This window comes from Antrostomus carolinensis, unplaced genomic scaffold (assembly GCF_000700745.2).
Source record: "Antrostomus carolinensis isolate BGI_N321 unplaced genomic scaffold, ASM70074v2 scaffold44273, whole genome shotgun sequence".
Classification (NCBI taxonomy): Eukaryota; Metazoa; Chordata; class Aves; order Caprimulgiformes; family Caprimulgidae; genus Antrostomus; species Antrostomus carolinensis.
Window position 1 is genome coordinate 1 of NW_010306694.1, and position 24,922 is coordinate 24,922.

A 24,922-nucleotide genomic window follows, 5' to 3' on the forward strand; every position below is an offset into this window, starting at 1 on the left:
CACCCGCCTCAGCTCCCACCTTCTCCCCGCTTCTCCGCTGCCGCCCTCCCGGAGCCCGAGGGGCAGAAAAAGGGGAACTTGTCCCCCCTCCTCCAGCAGATCCTCCTCGTTCGCTCTCGGCGTTATTGTTGTTCTTCAGCTGACTCGAGGCCCGAGAAGAAGGTGAAGCTTTTGGGGTTCACCCCCCACCGTCTCTCTGCTCGGAGTGATTGTCTAAAAAAGAATTAAAAATGGCCGAGAATGTGGTGGAGCCGGGCCCGCCTTCAGCCAAGCGGCCTAAACTCTCCTCACCGGCGCTCTCCGTCTCCGCCAGCGACGGCACAGGTCAGTCTCGGGGGCCTCGGCCCTCCCCACCGCTCGCTGCCGCAATTATTGCCCTTTTCTCCCTTCTTCAGCCTAAATCTCTGCCTCCCTTTTGCTGCTGTTAACTCGTGGCTGCCGTCGTTCCTTTCTGTCTGTCTGTTTCTCCCGTTTTCGCTGCGTTTGAACCTATTGGTGTTAATGGCAGAGGGAGGGTGTTCGGATGTTTCTGCCCTTTTATTCTTTTGGAAGTGATTGAAAACCAAAGCTGTTCAGTTTATTGTGCTTTTGATCAACTGCAGATAAGACTTAACTGTTTGTCATTTTCGTATCTTTCACAGTAGTAGTTATTACTGAGCTCCTTGATAAGCATAAGCCTTTAATTCCAGTTGCAGAAATATGAAATAGTGCTAAAGATGATGCTTTTGTACTCTTTATTGTTGAATTATGCGTGTACGTTTGTCCACACAAATGTGTATCTTCTTATTTTATTTTGCACGTACAAGTGGTTTTTCATAGCTTGTTTAGAAACAAGACTTATTTCTCTGCTGTTTTTCTTCTTTAGTTCCAGTCTGCTTATTTGATTTACTTTTTACGATCTTTCTTATTCTTCCTTGCAGAAGGATATCTAAAAACTGCTTTTCTCATTCAAATAGACCATCGACTTTAGGAAAAAAACAGCTAAAACCAAAATCCAGATCCCAAGCTTAGGGCATAAGGTTTATCAAGACTCTTACCATCTTAGAAATTAAGTGTTATTTCACCTTACTTGCATTAAGAATCAATATGGAGTGCAGTTCATCTTGCATCTCCCATTTCTTTGCTGCGAGACCAAAATGTCTGAAATTCCCCTGTAGACATACAGCCTGTGATGATAAAGGGGCTTCTCTGCAGCCTTGCCAAGGTCTTCGGTGATGCTGCAGAGGCAAGCTAGAAGTTGGAAATCTTAGATCTCCCGATCCCTAGCAAATATGAACTGGTTGTACTGGGAGCGGGGAGGAAGTAGCAAAGGGCTGTTCAGCTTTTTAAGGTTTCTTCTGAAGCAGATGAGCATTTGGTGTCATTTTGTTATGAGACTGCTTGGTTACCTGTCCCACAGGAGTTTCTTTGAACTCACTTTAGATCTTAGCCTATGGGATATGGAGGAGGCTTCCTCCTGCCAGAGTCTGGTGAGTGGTGGCATTTCTGATCCCACCGGTGGTCTTGTCCAATGCAGTTACAGCTGACAAGGAAAAGGAAGAGTTGTTTTTGGTTTTTTAAAAAATGTTCCTCGTTTGACAGTAAACACAAAGTTTTAGTAACCAGTTTTGATTGAACACAAAGTTTTAGTAACCAGTTTTGATTGAGCAGTTGATGTGATTCTACTTGGGATCATCTCCAAAATGTTGATTTCTGCCTTCTCTGTTCTTGGTGAATGACATGTTAGTTTTGAAAAGTTGATGTGTAACTTTTAGAGCCTATTAGATATAGGCAGTGTTACCTTGTAACTGGAGGGACATGACTATTCCTAATATCAACAGGTCTCTAGTAAGGGAGTAGAAGAGAGTTGGAGAAGCTGCTCTTTAATGAGAGCTAGTTATTGTGTTTTTTGTGCTAGGCATGGAAACCAGCACTTAATTCAGTAGTAACCATTTTTAATTTGTTTTAATGGTGGTTATCTTGCTCTGTTTAGAGAGATGAAATAATCTGTTTTGTGAGAGAAGTTCTGATACTTGAAAATTTGAAAGTTAAAGGCATATTTTGATTCAGCTGAACGTATGTATCTAAGATATCTGTGATCAAATAAGGTTTGTAGAATTTGTGAACATATTTCAGTTTTAACAGGTGTAGATTTTCACAGAATACTTAGTCTGTTTTAATTGGTAGCTTACTGAGCAGTTTAATAAACTTTTTGCAGTTATGTTGAAACACTAGGGTTTGTTGGACAGTTTCAGTAGTGCACAAATGGCATAGTTTTTCTCAAAGTGAAATTGTCATCACCTGATAGCTGTGCAGAGGTTTGTAGTGTTGCAGACACTTTACATATGCTATGTCAAAACTGCTAAAGGATTCTTACTCTTCTGGATTTTGTTGTTGTTGTTGACAGCTTATTACCTGTCTTTGGGACAGTTCTACTTTCAGTGTTTTTTAACATGATATCATATCTGTTTCTCTAATTAAATAAAACCAAACCTCTTAATAAGTGTGTTTTGAGGGTTATATTTTTTCATTTGCTGCTTGAGCTGCTGCAAGTTTTTTTTTGTCCCACTTCTGTTGTGGGAAACTGCTTTGAAGTTTGTATTTTTTAACCTATCTGGTCCTTAAATTTGCTTTGAAATAGCAAGCAGCTTTCATTAAGTAAATTCTACTTATAGAATCTGCTGTTTTGTCCTCACTCCTTAGTTAATTATAGAAAATAAATAACATGGTGCTTATGTACTTACTCAAGCGCTCTTTTTAAAACTATTAGATTCACAGCATCATTAGAGAGGGAGGGAGAAAGGGAAGAAACTTGCACTGTTGATGAAACTTTTTCTAGCACATATGCTTAGTGGATCTTTCAGTGTGTTTCTTTTGCTGTAAACTTTTTGACTCATTTCCTAACCTGAAACACTGTTTTATCTTGTTAGATACCTAAAAATGATGACTGACTTTAGTTAGCTTATTCCCAAACTTGCAGACTTTAAGTGTATTTATATTGGAGACTAAGCTGGGTCTCTAATTCACTTGTGTTTTTGCCATAGACCTGGTTGATACTGATATTCTGGGCTGGAATGTACTAAACTCAAACGATGTTGGTTTTCTTCTAAAAAGAAGTCAGCAAAGGTTGTCCTAATGCACTTGACTTATTGGCAGCAGCCAAATATAGCTGCATTTCCCACTGTTGTTGCAGTGCTGCATCTCCTTCTTTCTTAAAAGTCTTAAATGATTTGAGTATTCCCTGCTCAGAATTTGCTTTGCCATGGTACATATGTATTAGCGTAGCTTTGAGTTGCTTTATTAATGCCAATTCCTTCTTTAGGAGGGAAGAGTAAGATAGACTTATAGGGAAACTGAAATGTTACTTGTAGCACATCTTGTAATAAACATTTTGAAGTAATCTAGAAAGCCTTGGTATGGTCAGTGCTGTGTGATATATTAGTAGTCAATTTTTGAGTGGTCTCTTTTTTTCTTAATTGTTGCATAGTTCTAGAATAGCTTCAGGAGCAGGACTGTATGGATACTCTTAAACTGCCAGAGGTTCTCTATGGGTTTTTTTCTATTTAAATGTTAAATTTGTTAAAAAGAAGAATGGTAATTATACATATATCTTGTCCAGATGTTAAATTTTATGAAGACCATTACAGCTCTACAGTGGAGTCATGTTTTGTTGGTACGGTGTCCTTAGTATGGATATTCAGAGTTTGTGACACTGAATGCTCTTCTGCATTAGCATGGTTACCTTGACATAAGTAATTTGCCAGTGTAGCTCATTTTGCTTATATTTCCTTATTGGTAGAAACACTGGTTTGATATGTTGCACCCAGTCTAACAAGACTTTCTTAAACATTGTGTTAGCAAACTAGTGTACACTGGTCTGTTCTTTTCTCCTGGAGTGAGTGAGTGGATGTCTTTCATAAAGATACATTTTTAACTGGATATCTTAAACTAGTGGGTTTTGGTGGGGTGGGTTGTTTTTTGGTGGGGTTTTTTGTTTGTTTGTTTGTTTTTTGACCTTTTTATTTGTGAACCCTTCATTTTTTTCCTGAAGTAATGGAGATGCCATGAAGTTGTCCCATCCAGATTTCTATGTGCTATATTCAGGAAGGGATCATGTTTTATAGCCCCCCTTAGAAATAACCTGTTTTCTGTGAACTAGGAAAGCTTTTCGGGCTGTGGGTTCAGAACTACGGTGTTTCATCAAGGAATAAAAAAGGAGCATACTCTCTGCTGCGGCATGGTTGTATGGTATCATGTCTTTGGGTTGCTAGATCTGAAAATAGGATTTTAAGTGCTTAGTGTTCTGGCTTGCTGTAACATCAGAAGTCAGTTTTCTGCAGTTAATTAATTGGCACATGTGTTACATCAGAGATCAGTGTACTTATTTGTGATACGTGCCTTAACATCCTCAGTTTACTGTGTCCAAAAATCGCATTTTTCAAAGTAATAGCACATCTCTAATCTCCCTTTCATTACCCATCTTTTCTAAAGTTTTATGTTCCTGGTTTTTGAGGAACTGCTTCTGACCTTTAAAACTTTACTCTCCCTTACATGAGAGATCTAAGACTTGTAACGAAACATTTTGCCTGGACTACTTCGATTTTGACTGATACTCATCTTTCATTTGTTCCAAATGTATCAGGGTGTTTCTTTGCTCAAAATGAATCATATTAATCTTGTTTCACTGCCTTTTCCAGAAGCATATGCACGGTTTTCAATTCTGTTTTCAGACAGCTATGGTTTTTTTCCTTGTGTTTGTATATACTACTTCTAAAATTAAATACTTTTCACAAATCTGTTTTCTGGCTAATGTTTAAGACCAAATCATTAGCTACATTTCACTTTCAGCCATCAGTTAAATATTTTTATCCCTTCTTGCTGAGCACCACCTTTTTATTTTCAGTTTTTTTTCCAAGTATTAGTTGTTATGAGATGAGAGATACCATTCATCAACCATATTTTAAGTCATATATTGTAAATGAAGTATTGCAGTGGTGAATGCTTGTGTGGCAAAACTGGGCATCTCTGCCTTGTAGCCAAAGTAGGTTGTCGAAGTAGCTGCATTAGGAACAAATTTAAATTAAGATAATTTAAGTCTGCAAGATTTTCTTTAAAAAATAAACCAATCATTCATATGGTGCTTAGTAACTTCTAAAGAAAATCTTGCAGACTTTTGAAGCTCATAGATTTCCAGACTGCTGTATCTCTGCTCTTTTTGCCCCTTTCACAAAGTGGATTCTATGTGTGTGTCTGACATAGGTACGAACTTTTTCGGATCATTGTTAGAAAGGTACCTAGTATTTTTAAAAATAAATACCCACTACAACACAAGGACCATACATATTGTCTTGTAAAACTGAATCTTGAGCACTTAGAAATAAAAAACCTTTGAGACTAGAAAACCGGTTTACAGTTGCAATTTAAAAATACAGATTCCCAAGTTTGATCTTGCAGGAAAAAACCTTTGTCGCTGAACTTGAGAGTTTAAATCCTAGATTAAAAAACCCCTGATTTTTGCATCTTGTTTCTCACGGTTCTAGAGCAGGGTTTGGATTTAGGCTAGAGGGTCTCTAGTTCAGGTTATTGGTCAGTTCTGTATTTGCAGAAAACCAGAGTTTGTCTGGAAAGGGTCTAATGGACTCTAAGGTTTAGTGTATATTTTTTAGGGGATGTGGGTACTAGGGATAAATGCTGAACTTCTGTAGGAATTCTGTTTTCTTGGAGAAAATAACTTTTTTATTAGATTTTAATTTTGTATTGTTTAGCATTTCTTGCATCTTCTCTGTAGCCTGCTTGATTATCTCCAGTGTCACCTCCAGTGTCTTGTTTAGGCTACTCTAGCAGGAGCAGCCTTTCAGTGCTTGTTCCACCAACGTAATGATACTACATTAACCTTTCTCACTGCCCTAGCTAGTGCCCCCTCTGAGGGGGCTTGGCCAAAAGTTCTTTAGATTTATTATTTGACAAATGGAGTAATTTTGCTGTGTAGATTTCACCGACAGATAAACAATGCACACCTGTCTCCAAGGATTTGGCTTTTCTGTCTTTACTTAAACTGTAGCAGCAGGCTGAAGTAAAATACATCTGTCTCTGCATATGGTTGTATGCACTGACAGAAAAACTTCTGTGGTTACATGGAATTTGTAGACCTTCAAGTCTACAAGAGCTTGAGCTAGGGCAATTCACAGAAACCCCCTCCTGAGCAGTAAGTGACATATCTGACAACATGACTTAGTTCTCTTCCTAAATAGCAATGAGGTTTTTTAAAATGGATTGACATATGAATGTATTTAAAGTTCTCTTAAAAGCTTGACATGCCATATTCTTAAGCATGCGTTTCTTGCAGAACTTTTTTAAGAAAATCAGAAAAAGGAGTGTTGAATTCTGATGGACTCAAATCATAGTAACTGGTGGATTAGGTGGTGATGTCAGGTGTCTTTGTAGGAACAGCAAGGAGATGAAATGGTGAGCCAAACTGGGATTTGCACAGAGGAGGTGCAAGTTAGGTACAGGACCTTCAAAAACAGCGCAAGTTATTTTCTATTATTGGTGGTTGTGAGATGGGACAGTGGAAGATTTTGCTTTTTTCCATTTGATGGTGCGAAACACCTCTGTACTGCACCTTTTGTTGCATCTCCATCAGAGATGTAAGTAGAATTATGAACCATATCTGTTTGCTTGCAGAATCGTGATTTACTGATTCTTGCTTTGTAGAACTTCCAAATAAAAGTGAATAGATAATCTCTTACAACATACTTACTCTGTTAATGAACTAGAATAATCTAATTCTTTTTTTTCCCCCACTCTTTTTAGAATTCTAAAAAAAAAAAAAGAAAAAAAAAAAAAAGAAAATCTGGCATAATGCTGGTGTATGGTTTGCTCAGTGCAAATTCTGCAGAAGCTAAACAGCCTTTTATGTATTCCTGAATATAATTTCAGGAACACTGAGGAATTACTGGTTCAAGATAAAGAAATCTGATCTGCTGACTTCTGTTTTTTATTTACTTATATATTTTTTGTACATAAATTCAGCATTACTTTTTGGTTTTACTTGAGAGTACTGTTGAATGAATTCAAGTCAGTAATACTCAGAAAACTAGCTTGACTTTTTAGTATTGTATATGCAGACTGCATCATTTTGAGGTTGCTGTTAACTTGACAATGGAGTGAACTTTACTCTTTTTCTTGAAACTGATTTGTAGTCGCTTCTAAAATGAAACCGACTCAGTGTGTTTGTGCACATACAGATGTTCCCTTCCTGTCTGCATGTACCCATTTTTTGCCCACCAATACAGCAGATTAGCGAGGCATCTCTGACTTTCCAGGATTGTGTGCATGGTCATCCACAATTTATCAGGCTCCCAGTTGAAATGCCATTCTTGTTGTTTAACCATATCACAGACCACCAAGAGGTAACTTAATGTGGTCTTGTGGGAATTTCAGTGCCATACACAGGGTAGTCTTCAGAATAAGAATACTAATTTAGGGACTAAAGTTAAAGGTAGCCCAATTTGTCAGAACCAGATAATCCCTATAGTGATAGAAATGCATGTTTTATTCTGAAAGGTGACTAGAGGTCTGTTGTTGTAATCCAATGAAATTTATGCAAATAGCAGCATGTTCACAAGGAAATTATTGACTGTGTGACTTTAGCATCTTGGAATTAAAATGTCAAAACTTGACCTTCTTTGGGTCATCAGCAATGGCAAGACTAGTACCTTTGCATTGTGTTAGGTAACAGTGTGAATAGGCAGGTACACAAACAACAGTGTCTCTGAAATTCCCACTTAAGTGATGTTAAAACATTAAACATACCCTATCTTGATTCTTGCACCCAGTCTTTTTCATATGATTACACTACTTCTGTTTCCCTAGAACAGCTACAATTTCACATTCCAGAATCAAAACCTTTGAATTTCACCATGGTTTTCAGTGGTAAACACCTGCTATCATCTGTGTCTCTAAACAGTGTTTTTGAAGAACTTTTAATATAATGAAAACAGTTTGTTACAAATACAATTTTCTTCTGAAGTTGCAAAAAACATGCATCAAAATCTACTAAAATTGGCATTTCCATTTCTGTTGATACTAGTTTGGGAAGAATATTACTTAAATTTGCAGATTATTGAGACTTTGCAAAATTGAGACACTTATTCCTTAAGCAAGAGTTGATGTGTTTGACACAAGTGTTCAGATAGGAATTAGGATAGTTTAAAAAATGGAGTCAGTGAAGTCCTTATTTTAGGACTTCAGTAGATGTCGAACAATAAGTTGTTGCTTCTTCAGAATGTTGGTTTTGGGGGTTTTTTTTTGTTCCCCCCCACTTATAAAATACGCTTATACTTGGGTGTTACAACTAATAATGAAATAATGTACGTTCTAGATGGTGAACTGGACTTAGACCAACAAATGTTGGGTTGTTTTTTAAAAAATCTGTGCCTGACGTTGTGCACTGCCATGATGCGCTAACGTGTTATTTGCCTTCTTATCTTACATGGGTTTTGAATATGTCCTTTTTAGATGCCTCTTCTGCTTGCACTGTTTGCAGAAGTTCAATTTATAGAGTTTCTTGATGTGGTGAACAAATTCAAGTCTTTTCTGGATTAGCCAGGAAGGAAGCAAGGAGGCAGTGCTTCCCCTCTTTCTTGCAGGGAGCAGAATTAATAAAGTCTAATGCTGACAACTCTGTTACCCAAATATCATAATACAGAATAAGAATTCTCAGCTGCTGTTGCATAAGCGATAGTGAAGACCTCTGCATCATACTTGCACTTCAGGAATGAGTGGTGATTAGGGTTATAAAGGGACTGATGTCCTAGGATTTTGGAAGCCGTAGTTGCAGTGATGAGTCTAGATCTTAATATTTTAGGCTGATGTTGAATTTTTGCATCTTTGTTTTGCATCAAATTAGTAGATTAATTTAAATTAACTCTACATTTTAAGTTAGGAAGAACATTTTGGCAGAGTTTGTGTTACCACTGGGTAACTGTGGCTTCATGGAGGATCTACATGAAAGGTCTTCTCCTTAGTGCGCTTTAATGGTAAGAATAAATCTGATCTCCAAAATGCTGTGTAGCAAAGTTCTCTCACACCCACCTGGTAGGAATCCTAGAGGTTTTGCCTCTTCCTTACACATTTTTTTTTTCTCCTGATAAAACTGTCTGAACATGCCTAGCTTAATTTTCTGCCATTACAGAAGCCTTGGGAATTGATCACTTTCTTTATTAGCACTTTGTTTCAAGTCAGTGCTTCACCTTTGCTTCTGCATTTTCATGGATACCTGAGAATTGTCTTGTGAGAATGTGTCCCCTTAGCTTGTTCTACCTTTTTTATTTTTATGTTTTGAGTTCTGGCTTTTTGGGGAGCATTTCAGGCAATACATTTGAGAGCCTGTAATGCTGGTGCTTGTCTGCAAGCTTGAATGGCTGGTTTCTCTGGGATATTCGTTATATCCTCCGGACGCTTTCTCTGTTACATCTAGGCCCTGATCAATTCATGGCTAGCTTTCATGTTGCCATGCAGGGAAGATACTGACCTCAGCAGCTTACTGTTATTCTTTGTCTGAAAGCGCAAGCAAAGGTGGTATGTTTTCTGTGTAGTCCCACATCATCTGTGGCTTCTGTCAGGCCTGTCACATGCAGGCTTTGTGTTCAGTGTCCTGCATTAAGCCTTGTCCACTTGTTTCATTGTGAACCTAATGACTGTGATATAATTTGATCCACTGATAGGTTTCTGGAGCCCAGAAACTTTTGTACAAAAAGGTGACTATTCAGCAACTTTCTAATTTGATATGTCTGTGTTCAGAATATAATATAATAAGTGGGATGCAGGGACAGGAACTGTGAAGTCTCTTACCTCTGTAAGATCAGCAACGAGGTAAGCACTGGAGTAAGTTCTTGTCTTAACGTGCCTGGCATGCAGGGTTCTTCAGGCATCGCTGTTCACACACGATGTTGTTCTTCAGATACCAGCTCTTCTTTGAGACTGAATCCTTGAACATCTTGAGTCTGAGGGTACAGTACACATGATAGAAAAGTGTTCTTGCTGTTTTGTAGCAAGTGGGCAAGTTCTTAGAAAACTAATACTATTCACTGCAGCCTATTTGTTAGAACCAGATAATCTCTATATTGATAGAAACGCGTGTCTTATTCTGAAAGGTGAATAGAGGTCTGTTGCCTTAATCCAGAAACGAGAAAAGGACTGAATCATGACTGTAGGCCAGAAAGCACACAAATCTAACTAGCACGTGCCACTTGAACCCACATGTGGATTTCATTGCTAAGGAGTTGGTATGGATGTATTTTCCTTGCATCGTAAGCATTGTGAGAAATCTCTACCTTGCCTTGCATGCTTTGAGAGGTGTTAGATCACTGATGCTGCCAGATGCTCTTGCTCTAAAACTAACTCAAAATACATACTTCGTAACTCGTTTGGAAATTGATCACTTGATAAGGCACCAATGTTTTACTGACTGAGGGATTTTGATTGCGCACTCTGAATCTGTATAGTTTAAAGTCCATTTTGGTGCCAGGTGGATTTCCAGCCCAGGCTGGCAGTTTCCTTGCATCTTGCAGTTCAGACGCTGTCAGAGGCAGACTTCTTAGAAGTAGGGTCCAAAACTAAGAAAGTAACCCATAATATGCAACACAAGTTATCACTCTGATTTTTTAAGTAGCTTCCTCACAGTTTAGGGTACAGTTCTTATTACTTATCCAGTCTAACTGGACTGCCATTGAAAGAAATGGACCTGCTGCATCTACTGTCTTTTCTGACCCACTTTCTCACTATAGATCTAATGTAGCCAGGGCAAGTTAGGCCAGTTTCTTGACTCTACAAAAAGAGACTTGCTTAAGTGTTGAGTAGTGGTAGAGTTCCTAAAATGAATTATTATATGCCTTTGCATGTTGAGACTACCTCAGGTTAAGACTTTCTGATTACCTGCTTAGATGTTTCGTGGAGGTACTTTCCTTCTCTTTCCTTTGAATCTTAGGTGGCAATATCAATCTCTTCTATATCTTCTTGTTACCTATGGAAAGAAATACGCTACTAATACCATAAAGGACATAATGTGGAATCACTCTGTGCCACTCTTGAGATCAAGATTTAGCTCTACCACTGCCTGCGCATTACTGGATGTTTTTGAGCTCTTAGGCCAGATACTGCCTGTTGTGTAACGTCCCAATTTTTCTGTGTCTTATTATACCCTACGGTCTCTAGGGAATATGAATCAGGTAGACAAACCTTTGCAGGACTAATCTGCCTCCTTCACCTTCCCACAAGCTTTATTTTGTTAGTAAGAAATCTTTGTTTTTATCCTTAATGAAACAGATTGCAAGGCTAGCAGTGAACTCAGTGTACTGGAAAGTCAGTCAGTTCTCTGGATATTTATCACCACTGTCTTCAAGGTTTACCTTTGGCTCTTGTGTGAGTGTATGTGCCATTATTTTCACATAGCCTATGAGCTGTGTGACCCAACCTTCTCAGTTTTTGGATTGGTAATAGGTAGAACTCTGCAGTGGGCTTTAGGATACATATTATATGTCAACGACTGTGAAATGGATTGCAACTGCTGCTGGATATACACAAAGTCTTACTGATCTTTGTGGTCTTTTAAGACTGTGTTTTGATCCTGTATTGGAAAACTTCTGCCTCCTGGAAGTTGACTAAAAATGTAATTTTTATAGTTCACCAGGCAACTGAAAGTTTTTCTAGTTTTATTATTTATCTACTGGCTGAAGAAGACTTTGAAGTTTTGGTTTTGGAAGACTTATAAAAAGAGCAAACTCACACCAGAATATTGCGTTATTGGTATTTGCTACTTATGATTTTGGCTTGTAGCTGACAGTATTTTTTTATGATGAATCTCTGTTTTGTATTCTCTAGGATTAAAAATCCTAACCAAGTTAGTCTTGTATGGAAAGGACAGTTTACATTTTTTGATGTAAAGAGCTAATCTGATTTGGATTATCTCATAACCATTTAGTTTTGGTTTAGGTTTCTTTTTTTTAATGTAGCTGCTGATTTGTTGTGTTTTGAGACATTAATAAAAAGAATTAAAAACACTTTGAGTGTTTGACGTTTTCCTTCCTGGTCACAAGTGGCACAGAAAAACTAGGCCAAGGAGCGCAGGTAGCTTGTAGTTGGATACTCCAGTTGGATATGAGTGAGTAAGCCTTAAAGCTGGAATTGTCTTATGTTTTGAGGAGAGGGAATTTCAAAAAGGAGGAGGCCTTCAGAGAAGCAGATTAATATTTTCTTGTGAAGAAAGATGAGCAAAACTTTTGTCTTTCAGAACAAGAATTGCAGTACCCCTTTGCAGTGTTGTACGTGAAATCATATGAATGAATCTTTCTGAGAAAATATTCTGTGGTGTTTTGAAAAATTAATTAGTTCTTTATGTTTAGTCATCTCCCGATCGCTTTCCAGGTGGTTTTGTGAAAGGCTTAATATGCAATGGTCTGGTCTGAAGAGAGGTGAAGGGAGGATTTTTGTTTTGGGACTCGCCTTGTCCTGGAAGCTGTGTCTGTTCAAGAGCAGGAGTTCTTTCCCAGCTACAACCAGCCACAAAACGGCCTTTGAGCAGTGTGGGCGTCTTTGCCTCAACAGTTGTTTCCCAGTTTGCAGATGGGAGGTTGCTGTGTGCTGCCATCATGGTGATGTATGTACAGGGTTTGTGCTGCCTCATGTTCTTCCCAAGTGCTTAACTTTCATTTTCAGTTTTGTTTGTTCATAATTAAGGATAACTTTTTTCTGGACAGCAGACTAACTTGTGAATTACTGATCATATTTTTGTTTTTACTCTTTCCTCACTCATAGGCTGTTTGTCACATTATTAGCCAGAGTGTTTTCTGGATGTAGTGCTTCAACATTTGCCTGTTAAAGGCATCCTAACAGGCATCTTAAGATGTTTTAAACTGTCTTTTTTTTTTTTTTTTAATTACTTTCTCCATTTCCATGATCTCCCCTCTGAGGGTCACTTCCACTGTAACGCTTCCCATGGTCATCAATATATAATTCTTAAGCTTAACATTGTAAGGTTTTTTTGGGAGATATATTTTTTTTAGATAGGTCTACTGACACAAAACTCTAAATTCACCATTTTAAATGGAGGAGAACGTGGAAAAAGCTTTTTTTTTTTCTTGTGATTCTGCCTTCAATTCTGAATCTACAAAAATACCAGTCATGCTGAAGAATGCCAGTGACGCAAATGAAAGATCAGTTCTTAGTATGTGTTGCAAAGCTTAAATTTTAGTACAAGATTTACGTTAATGCAGAGTGGGCTAACTGATTTAATAGTTTAAAACAGATCTCTTTAGTGGAAATTTTCATACTGTCTCTAGTGCTTTGCAGTAATGAAGAATATATAAGTGGAATTATAAAATCTCCTCTGTTGTGGTATACCTGCATTCTTGCCAACCTCATGCCATATTTTCAGAATTCTTAAGTCATGATCTTATCTGTGGTAACACTTGTGAAGTTGTAGAAACTCTGTTAGTACTGGAGTTTGTCGGTTTGGGTATGGTATTGTGTGAAACATTTTGAACAGATTTCTAATACTGATGGGCTTTTCTGACTTATGTGCTGTTTAACTATAGTCTTTTTCCATTAATACTTGGATGAAGTCATCTTGCCAGCCTCTCTAGAATTCGGTGTAATTGACGTTTCCTTTTAAATGCAGTTGCTGAGATAACGAGTAGTATTTTAGGTTGTTGTCTAGATAGGAAGTTTTTGAAAATGCAGTGCAGTACCTCCTACAGAGCATCCCTGCAATGACCTTTCTGGCAGAAGTGATGCTGAAATGTTCCAATTGTGAAGATTTAAAAAAACCCTCCTTTACTAGGTATTCTCAGATTCCGAATATTAAGCTTTACAGCTTAGTTGTGTGTAGCTGTGTCACACAGTGGCTTAGCTTTTAGCTATAAACTTTCTAGGTTATTTTTATTTCATCTGCTGTGGATGAAATAAGCAAATTAAGCTGCATACTGCTTCTGCAGACATAAGAACTTTTTATTTTCTTGAGCAAATTGTTTCTGAGTACTGTGTAGTATTCTTGTATCTGTGTATCCCAAGTAGTAATCTTTCTCCAATTGGTTACCTTGGGGATTGCTTTGCATGGGCTCTTGAGATGTAAATTTGATTTTTCATCCTAGTGTTTTTTCACAGCTTCATGGCCAGGAGGGTTACTTTGATTGCTTTCTGACGGTGTTATGTTGTGGGAAGATACTGTCTGTCCAGTGAAGTTCAGTGGAATTTTGCAATTCTGTACTGGGAATGACTGGATATGGATGAATTAAAAAAAAAACAAAAAAACCCAAACAACAAAAAACCCAAACAACCAAATAATAAAAAAAAAACCCTAAACCAAACACACCTTCCTGCAAAAAAGCCCCAATGAAAATGAGCCAGAAAAACCCCAAGCAAAACAAAAAACCCCAACAAAACAAAAAAACCCCAAATTCCACAACCAAATATCTATAAAAATTATTTTATAAATAGTAAACTTTTTTTTTTGGAAACTGTATTACTGTATTAGTTATGTCTGTTACAAAAGTGACAGAGTTCAGTTAAAGGTAAAAATTAAAGACAGTGTTTTCTCATCAACCTTTTAATTCTTTGTAATAATTGTTGTCTAATTCCACTGGCTAACTCTGTGGGATTTTTTTAATACTTTTTTTTTTTTTCTCTCCTTCCTTGTCAAATTTCTCAAGTTGTGAGATCAGTCTGAGAATACCCAGTGATCTTTCAACACAACCTGTTGTAGGAGAGTGAAGCAGAATTGTCTTCTCTAGTTTAGACTCTGTAAAGTTTAGAAATTACTTTTATCATGACAAATTGGATAGTTTGCAATGCCTGATATGGGAATTTTGCGGGGACGCAGAAAGTAAAATTTTGCTAATTACTTGAAATTTAAAAAGAAAAGATAAAATAATGAACAAGATTTTTCTTCAAGACACTACTGATTGCTCTGACCTCATACAAAATTTGTTTTGTTTTTCAGATTTTGGATCACTCTTTGATCTGGAACATGACTTGCCAGATGAACTGATCAGCTCCACAGAACTGGGACTCACCAATGGTGGTGACATTAATCAGCTACAGACCAGCATTGGCCTGGCACAAGATGCTGCCTCTAAACACAAGCAGCTATCTGAACTTTTACGTGCTGGTAGCTCCCCAAATCTCAATATGGGGGTTGGTGGCCCTGGCCAGGGCATGGCCAGTCAAACCCAACAAAATAGTCCTGGAATGGGAATGTTAAACAGCATGGTGAAAAGCCCCATGGCACAGGCTGGGTTGACTTCTCCCAATATGGCGATGGGTGCAAGTGGACCAAACCAGGGTCCTTCAGCCCAATCCACAGGAGGAATGATGCCAACAGTAAACAGTCCAGTTAACCAGCCTGGCATGGGAATGAACACAGGGATGAATGCTGGCATGAATCCTGGGATGTTGGCAGCAGGCAACGGACAGGGGATGATGCAGGGGCAAGTCATGAACGGTTCAATTGGAGCAGGCAGAGGACGACCTAACATGCCATACCCAAACCCAGGCATGGGTAGTGCTGGTAACTTGTTGGCTGAGACGCTGCAACAAGGCTCTCCACAGATGGGAGGGCAGGCTGGACTGAGAGGGCCACAGCCTGGAGCCATGAACAAGGTAAGACAAGCTGAACTTGACTTTATTACCTTCCTTCTTGTTGCTGACTTTGTTTTGTAAGATTTATCCCTCTGCAGTATGGGTTCTATAGAATAGGATTTTTTTTTTCTCTTAAAGAGTCTCGGATCACGTGGTAAGTAGTTTATATGCTGCTAAAGTGGAATTTATGGCTGTCATGGCAGGTGAAAATTGAGTCTTGCACAACAAGCGAGACTGTTGCTAGATTAAAAAGCCTATTTTAGAAATCTTGTGGCAGTAGAGATTATAATCAACAACACTGAAAAGTAACTTGATTGCATTTTATTCTGTTTTATGCTGTGTCCACAGATGTAATTTCCATCTAATGTGATGCTGGTATTGTGAGTCTGATGGGAATCCATCAGGACCTTTTAGATGTTGTGGTGCTTTTTTCTGTGTGACACTTAAGAGTATTTGTTGTCTGAGATCAGCCAAGTGTTTGTGCTGTAGCAGATGCTAAGAGGCACGTACAGGTGTGAATGGACTGATACACTGCATGTGCCAAGACATACATTGGCCTTCTTAAGAAATAGGTATTGGAGTTAATGGTAGAGAGTGAATGCTTCCATAAACAACTGAAGACAAATGTTGGGTTCTTAAAAGACTGTTAATCCAACTCAGTTAGTTTTAAAATTTACAAAAGCTTTGTCTATAGGAGAGTAAATCAGAAAGCTGAAAAAAAAATCAGTTTTATACTGGAGAGGAAAACAGATGTGCTCTTGTAATTTAGGAGATGGGAAGAAAATTGTCATTGCTTAAAAGACAAGAGAAGACCTAGCGGTTTAAGTGACAAGGAGATGTCTAAATTTAATTTATCATGTGCAATCAGCTTTTTTTAGAGTAGGGAACGGCTTGAGTTTTTCATGTTTTGATCAAAAGCCTAGAAAATACTTAAATGTTTCAGTTCACTTTAGCTGGTCATTTTGTGGGTTTTGGCTAATGAGGGGAAAGTTTTTCCAAGGTGCTTTGCAGTACCTGAATAGAATCTATCTTGGAATGCCTAAAGTCAATCCACTTGGAGGAGGGCTTAGAATGATAAGTAACATAGTCTAAATGTATTTGAAATATGAATTAAAATTGTGCTGTGTATTAAAGGTTTTACTTTGCTTTAATGTATTAAGTAAAATGATTTTAGTGTCTTGTGAATGTTATTAATTATGAAGTTCTTTGATCTTAGCTATTTGCTTAAGCTCAGTGTGCTTCTAACAACGGTTCTGATATATATGTCAGAACTCTGTAATAAGTTGATTTTGTGGTCTGGTCATTTCAGATGTTTTTGCCTGATAGGAAAGTTGTTGCAAAGCTTGATTGCTACAGTAGAAAATTTGTATGCAGTTTACAGTGGAAAGAAATATGTAACTACTTAGAAGTATTCTTGCACTGAAATTATATAATGTCTCATTTCTTGGCTTTAAAAAAAAATTACTTTGATCTTCAGAAAGCTGTTTTCATGGGTCAGAATTTGATGTATTGGGTATTTGGGTGAAATGCAACTTCTTAATCCTTATCAGAGCTAAAGTAGGGTTATACCCTATAATAAATTCATTTATCTAGGAGAACTAAAGAAAGGACACAAAATCAAGCTTTCGACTGATGTAGTCCAAAATTAAACTGTCTTCCTCACTTAAATTCTGAAATGTGCTGTACATCTAAAGGAAGAATATTTTGTGCTTTTGGGAATATTCAGACCATATACATGATAACTTCTGGGTTTTAGTTCATGGTCCCAGACTGGTTAAAAATATTTAGAGTTCTTTAATTGCTGATAAAACATTCTTGAGAGTTTTAATGTAAGTATAGTGAGCGTAGCCCTCATAAAGGAGTTGAAACTGCTGGATGAGAAAGAGCAGTCTGAAATGGAGGCTGAAATTCCAGAATGTCTTCAATTGGTTTGGTTGTTGGCAGGGAGCCTGTGTTTCACTTCATGCAGTGGAGCTAGCAAAATCTGACAACAGTAATGTCTGACCATTTTGTCTCTCCACCCATCTGCTTTTGTTTTTTTCCCACCTACAAATCTTCAAAAAGCAGAGGAAAACGGAGGACCCTAAGCAGTTGTTTTTAAAAGCCAGGGTTTTTTTAATTGGTAAATTTAGTACTGTGTTGCTGTTAAAGTGGGAGTTTGTGGAATAACTTCTGTAGGTTTCCTTCACTGCTGCAAAAAACGTACGTTATCCAGGAGCTGTCCTTCAGTAGGAGAAAAACAGACCAGATGCTTTGGTGGTGTTCAACTTTAGCTTGCCCAAGTCAGCCCCTTTGGGTGACAGGATGGTTGCCTCTCTGAGCTCTCCCTCAGTAAAACAGAGGTGTGTTGTCTGCAATGGTTTGTACAGAGGAATAGCTGAGGTTTCCTGTGATGTTAACTAATTGGGAGAGAGGATGTTATGCTCTCCTAACAGTAAAGATGAGCTCCAAGTGGCGAGTCAATTTGGAAAGCAAAATTGGTTACGTTTCTGCTTTGTTCTGTTGTCCTGTGGGGTTTCTGAAGCATTTTCTTCCTCTCCTCCCAAAACATTGACTAGCAATAGAGTGGGATGCTTGCTTTACACATTAGCTGCGTACTTCCCAACTCTTCTAGTTGTGTGTGTTACTTTTTAGCACTCAAAATCACAAATGTCAGTGTAAATGATTGATTTGGGGTCACCTGGTATATGTTAACTTGTACTGTCATAATCTGACATCCTGTGGTCTAGTGCTGTAGTTTTATGTCTGATGTAAGCAGTCACTGACATGCAAAGAAGCGATTCTGTCTGCATGCCGTCTCTGTGCCAGTTGCATGACAGAGTCACCAAGTAAGTCCCTGAGTAACTAATTCAGGCTTGAAATTCACATCATTTAAAAAAAAAAAGTTTTAATTTCAGTTTTTATACTCATCATTTGGAAAGCTAGTGCTGATACTAGGGAAGGGACATATTAAAAAAGCTGATATTGCCAGTCAGAGGAGAGTGTGGACCCTGCTTTGTAACAGTACCAGCTTAAAAATGCCTGTGAAAGTCAAGCCTGAAGGAACTGTTAGAAGTTTGGAGGGGAAAAGAGTTGTAGCAAGTTTTACTTTCTTGAATAGCTTTTTGTTTTCTATATGCTTGGTTGTGTGCAAGTTAGGAGGACAACTGATGTGCCTGTTACTCTTAAAATAGAGTTTTGGAAATTGTTTGTAATGCTTGATTCTTTCAGTGTATAAGCATTTTTGGGGCTTTTTGTTTCACTAGATAGGTTTACAGCTTTGATTAATTTAAAAGTAAACAGATAGCAAATTCAAGCTCTATAAGAAGTTAAGAACAAATTCATGTTTCCTGTTTTGAACTATTCTTCATTTGTAATTACATCTAGTTAAAATCTTTGGTTTGTTCCACTGGTTTCTGTGGAGAGTGCACAGCTACAGTCCTAGGCTGACAGTAGGACAATTACTAGAGGAGGAGGGTGTTCTGCATAGGAGCTGGTGTGTGCATTTCTCTGATAGCAGTGCTCTATCACAAAGTGACTAAGTTCACCTGGTCTTCAGGTCACTTAGATTTCATCTGCCACTCAGTCAAAAAATGTTCTATTACTCAAGTAATGCAATGTTCATGAAGGCAGTTCAGATGAGGAAGGGCATTACTGTGGCCCCTGCTGTGTATTTCACTGGTATGTGAAGTTACTTGGAATGTTTAGAGTTCCAGTAGTAATTATTTGTCATTGGCTTACTGTTTGAGTATATACAGGGTTCTCTCCTATTATAATAGAAACACTTGGTTTTATCAGTTTAACCTCTGTTAAGAAGAATTGATGGCAATATTATAGAAAGACAAATGTAATTCTTCAAAATTTCTGTAACTTCCTTTAAGTAAAACAATAAGAAATTTCGGAGTAATAAAGTTCTGTTTAAAGTTGCAGAGAGATTGAAGATTATGTCACCCTCAAATTGTAAAATAGATAAAGAAAATAAAAGTGCCTTATGTTCCTTAGTGTTAGCATATTCAGCATGACATTTTAGGTAGAAGGTCAGTGGTCTTGGTTGCCTTATTATTTTCATTAGCTGTTTGATTCAACAATGGTAAGTGTATCTGTACTGTTTAGACTATGTGACCAAGTGTGCCATATGCTCAGGTACAGTAATCCATTAAAAGTGTAGCTGTGTGTTCTGGTCCTTTGCTTTTTCTTCTTTGGTGAACCAAGGTGAAAAAAAAAAAAGGGCAATTGCTCAGTTTATCCCAGTGTAAGGGAGGAACACTTGGTTATGAGGGAGAAGTGGAGCAGTAAAACTTGTCTTTGAGTCTGAGTTTCTGGGATGGACAGGGGAGCTTCTTGCACAGATGACAGTGAAATAATGCTGGTGTCTCGCAATAGATAGCTTAAAACATCATGCAGTCAAGTGCAAAACATAACGATCAACAGCAGTCCTTGGAAAGGATGCAGTGGTTGCCACTGGTAAAATTTTGTTGCTAGGTTATGTCTGGGTCCAGTAATGCTCTACAGAATGGCACTTAAAAGTGATGGACAATAAATTCTTGTTTTTAAAGAGCCGACTGTAATTTACTGAAACTAACTTTCCCGTTTGGGGAAAGATAATTAACATTCACTTGTGAACATGTGGACAGGAAAAGATACTTGATACCATCAGTATGATCTTAAATTAGTGCATTCACTGCAGTTACTCTGATGGAGATACGTAGTTGATACTGCAAATGTTGGATTATTTGGGAGAATGTTATTAAAACTTAGTTCTATTTCTTTACATCTGCATGCTTACATTTATCTTTGCAAATTTTAAAACTGGTCATTGTTCAATGCTATTGTTGATACCTAGTTGTCTTTCAAATATTAGACTGTCAGTGAAGCAGTTGTTTTTATAGAGAAACAGTAGAATATTTGTAATGTCTGTGTGCATAGCTGTAGTAGGGATTCCTCCTCAATTTGTACTCTCTGATATCAACAGTAAAACTAGAAGCAGAGTTAGTTCCTTGACCTTCTTCTGAACTGAAGATGCATGTGTTTCATGGCATTAGAACAAAACTTCAGGGAATTTCCTCCACTTTTGTAGTTGTTGTTCTCAGATGGGGGGAGTGCCTGAACAGCCCCGTCTGATGCTGCTTGTGCTTGTGAATTGGGATGTTTCTTGCACTTGTATCACCGATACTGTTTACAGGGTGAGAGGTGCACATCTTCCACCGTTCTGGAAATGGCAGCCCCTGTTTCTGTTGGAGGCAGGAAAATCAAGTTGTTTTCCACTGTGTATGTAGAAGGTGTAACTGTTTGAGATTCTTTGCTGTCTATTAGCCATGCATCATCGTCTTTTGCTGTTTTCCTTGTTTCCTCCTCCTCTTCTTTACTGAGATGTGGATTCCTGTCTGCTCTTCCTTGTGTGCAAGTCCTTGCATATGTGATGAAAGTAAGTTGAGGCTGTGAGGTGAGGAAGAAAAACAAGAGATGGTATGGATAAGGAGAGAATGAGAAGAGCAGTGGAAGGAGTGAGTAGAGGTTGCACTCGCTGACTTGTAGCTGTGATTGAGCCATGTATGGTTTTGCATAGTGTTGCAGATGAAGCCTCATATTTGTCTCATGGTGGTACTAACACCACCTTTCTTTGCCTGGTTCTTCTGCACTTGATTGTTTATCTACCCTTCACTCCCAATAGATCATTAATATAATGATGAACTGTATGTCAGTCTTTCTTGTTATTTCCTACTGATAAAATTCTAAAGGACAATTTTTATCTTCCCTCTGTAGTCATGTGGTCATCCATTTCTTCCTGTTCGATGTTTTCCTTTATTCATGTTTCTCAGCATGTTACAGCAAATGACATGAGCATGCTCCTGCTTCTTGTGCCAGGCTCACAAGGCCACCTTCTTCCAGATGAAGAATCTCCCAAATGACCTTTCTCTTGACTCAGTCTAGAGTTGCATGCAGGTTGTTGGTGTGAGGTTAGCGGGGTCTGTGATGGCCGGACTGGGGGTGGGGAGGGCATTGGTGTGAGGTTCAACTGTGGATCTGTCTTGGTCTCACCTGGACCAAGTGATGGCTGCTGATTTGTTCCAGGAGACCTTGAGGCATTTAGTTTTTAGCATCCTTCTTAGGTGTTGCTTGAGTGTGTAGCTTTCACAGTCAGTTTGGCATGCTTGCTCTCCAGCCTGGCCTGTGCTTCTCTGGTCTTTGCCTCTCCTGTAGGCTGAGATGGGGAACTGAGGATTATCCCTGTTGGGGGCAGCTGGGTTGAGCCAGGCATGTAGTCTTCTGCAGCCAGATCTCTAGGTACAGTGGCATGGAGGAGGTCTCCTTGCTGGGGTGTCTGATGGTTCTCAGCCTTAGGGAGAGTTGGAGCCCTGTGTTTCTGCCATGGAGACAGCCTCGTTTGAGGGTACTGGTTTTGCACCCCAAACAGTGCCAGTGGCTCATGCTTGAGCAAATGTCCAAGATCTTTGTGCTAGGTCAACTTGATTAATAAATGGTTAGGTTATTTTTAAGACGGAGAGCAGCATAAATTGCAGAAGTCGTATGCGGGCAGTGATAGTGATGGCCAACATGGTCTGTGCTGTAGGGCACTCTCCCATGTCAGCTGACTTTGGGAGCTATGATTGTTACTGAACTTGAAAACCTTTCTTAGAAATTCCTGGTTTGGGGTCTTTCAAAACCCCTTCTGGAGCCAAAGGGTTCAGGCTGTCTTACAGGAAAACATATCTTGTTTTCTTGAATAATTCCCACTTTCAGTCCTTTACTGAGTCTTGAACGTGTTGGTGACTTTGAGGCAGTAATGGTGATAGGGAAGAGTCCTGGCAGTGTGTTTGCTGACTCCTTGTTTTTCTTCTCCCTTTCTCTTCTGCTCAACTTGCATATAAGATCTTACCAGTCTTCTGAGGGAGAGGCAGGAAGGGTTTGAATCTTACCTGTTCTGGTTTTGGCAGCAGCTGTCTCCTTGGTCACCATATGTGTTCGAGACATAGGAGAGGTGGTGCCAAAGGAAACGAGGAAAGGAAGCTTTTTTAGTTCTGCCTGATCATTGCATAGTTTGTTTATCTGCCATGTGTAGAGATTTCTTTTCATTGCTGTAAGGAATTACTGCTGTGTGATTATGGTTATTGCTTGTGTGTGGAGGGGGGCTGTCCTCAAGGGAATTTATTTGTACGTAGGATGTCTAAGTGGCAGGTTCTTCGGTGAGTTTTGTGCTCCTTTTCCTGTAGCTTGGGTTTGATCTTGCTTCATTTTGTAAATGCAAACTGAAAGCTGTTATAATGGATTGGCAGACATTACAACCTGAAAGAGAAAAGTGTTTGGGTAATTGCAGGTAATCTCTAGGCACTAGGTTGCTTCTCTGTGCAGGTTGTAGAAGCTTGGTGTAAGGAGCAGAAACAAGGTGTTTCTACTAGGGGAGTATGCTTTAAGAATGAATGTCAGAGTGATTGGAAACAAACCTACCGTGGGAGTTTGTATGCACTTTTTTGGATGCAGGAAGATGCCCAGACTTCAACCAAAAAGCATCAAGGAGACTGAACACTGTCTAGTCAAATGCTAATGCAAGTTGAAGCAACACAGCTTTTTAAAGTATTTTTGTGCCTTTATTATTATGAGTTATGACTCCTGGTGAGAACCTGGTAATCTTAACAAAGATCTCTAGTTTTCCTGGTCGTTTATGGCTAGTTGTTTTGGTCCTAGAAAGCCAGATTTCCCATGAAAAATAGATGGAAATGCAAGGAATGGAAAAAAAAAAAGTGTCAGAGGACAAACAGCTTCATTGGCAAGATTGTTGCTACCTGTTCTTTAGGTTTTGGGGCATTCTAAGGCAACAAACAGTATATTCTGAATGTTAGAACTGTTGAATATGCATATAGCTTGTGTGAAATATGAATCTACTTCCCCTGTGCATGAATGGTTCAATAGATTTGTTTTGTTTGCAGAGTTCCTTCCTGCAATCTCCTTTGACCTCTAGTACTGCTCACTGCAAACAAGTGCCTGTCCCTGTGTGACTCTGTGTGGTGTTACCTATGCCTGTGGTGTATTCTTAAATGGAAAACTGTTGTGTACTGAAAATGCAGATGTGCATTGTTACAGCTGTCTGGAGAGGAACTGAGGGAGTGCTGACAGTTGGGTAGGAGGTTTTTGGGATAAACCTTGCTGATATGAATGAAGGTGGTATTTGTCTGCATTTGGAGTCTGCACAGATGCAGGGAGCAGAAAGATTCTTCCAGACTTGTGAGTTATATAGTTCATGGTACAAATTTGTGATTGGGAAGGCTGAAATGAGACCAAAATCTTGAACAAAAGCTTCTGTAAAGAAATAATTGGGCCAATTCTGACCAGGCTTACCTCAAAGGCTTGTAAGCTGGCTTCTCTGTGTGTATAGGAACTATCTGGTTGAGGAGTTTGTTGTGTGATGGATATATACATGCACATAGAGGAGCAGGAGAAGCATGTATTGCAGCTGGTTCATGGCTGTGATGACTCTTGCTTCTCTGACGTGTTCATTTGCCTCTTGCATTGTGAACTTAAGCTATCTTACTTGAACAACTTTCCATTTTAATTCCTAGATGGGAATGATGAGCAATCCCAGCCCTTATGGCCAGCCCTATAGTCAGAATACTGGGCAGCAGATTGGAGCCAGTGGACTTGGGCCTCAGATGCAGAATAAAGCTGGACTGCAGAATAGCTTACCACAGTTTCCAATGGACAAGAAGCCAGTTCCTGGGTCAAAAAAAAAAAGCAGAATGAAAGGTGTCTCCAGAAAATGTTGTAATAGACCAAAGTGGAGCAATATGCTCAGGTGTTACCATGCTAAAAGTTTTTGCAGCTGTCATATCCAGGGTGTGTCATACTCAGCATGAATGCATGCTCTGAATCCACACATAATGCTTGGACTCCTAAAAAAGCTGATATGAAGGAGAGGGCTGAGTTGTGCTTTCTCTGTTGATAAGCTGTACCTGTGCTCTTCACCCTTCTAACCCTGTTAGCAGAGAAAATTAAATGGAGCTCCTTAAGTGAAACGAGCTTTGCCACCTGTTGGGAAACCTCTGCTCTCCTCTCCTGTCCCTTTTTATGTGGTTGGTGTACTGGGCCTCTTCTCAGTGTAGCTTTGTCTTGAGGATTGTTTTCCTGCTTGTACTCACTGTTGCTTTTGGGAGAGAGAAGCATCCCTTCTCAAACAGGTACTACTTATGATAGGGCCTAGAAGCCCCAGTTGTGTGTTCATTCCTGTTCTGAATTCCATGAACACACACAACAGTCCTGATGCTGGAGGTTCCCTGGTAGTTGCTGCTGTAGTAGCCCTGTAGCATCCACCTTCCCCCTCCTCCTCCTTTTATTT

General features: G+C 38.9%; 1 protein-coding gene across 1 annotated transcript in view; it reads left to right on the top strand.

The window, feature by feature from the left end:
• Positions 1–2: 2 nt before the first annotated feature.
• LOC104522815 (histone acetyltransferase p300-like) overlaps positions 3–24,922 on the top strand; it is a gene marked incomplete at its 3' end in the record, with an annotated part of 31,476 nt that continues 6,556 nt past the window's right edge. The window contains exons 1-3 of the mRNA XM_010165198.2: positions 3–324; positions 14,978–15,636; positions 24,150–24,351. Of these exons, the coding sequence (XP_010163500.1) occupies positions 231–324; positions 14,978–15,636; positions 24,150–24,351 (955 nt within the window). The remainder of the gene's footprint in view (positions 325–14,977; positions 15,637–24,149; positions 24,352–24,922) is intronic.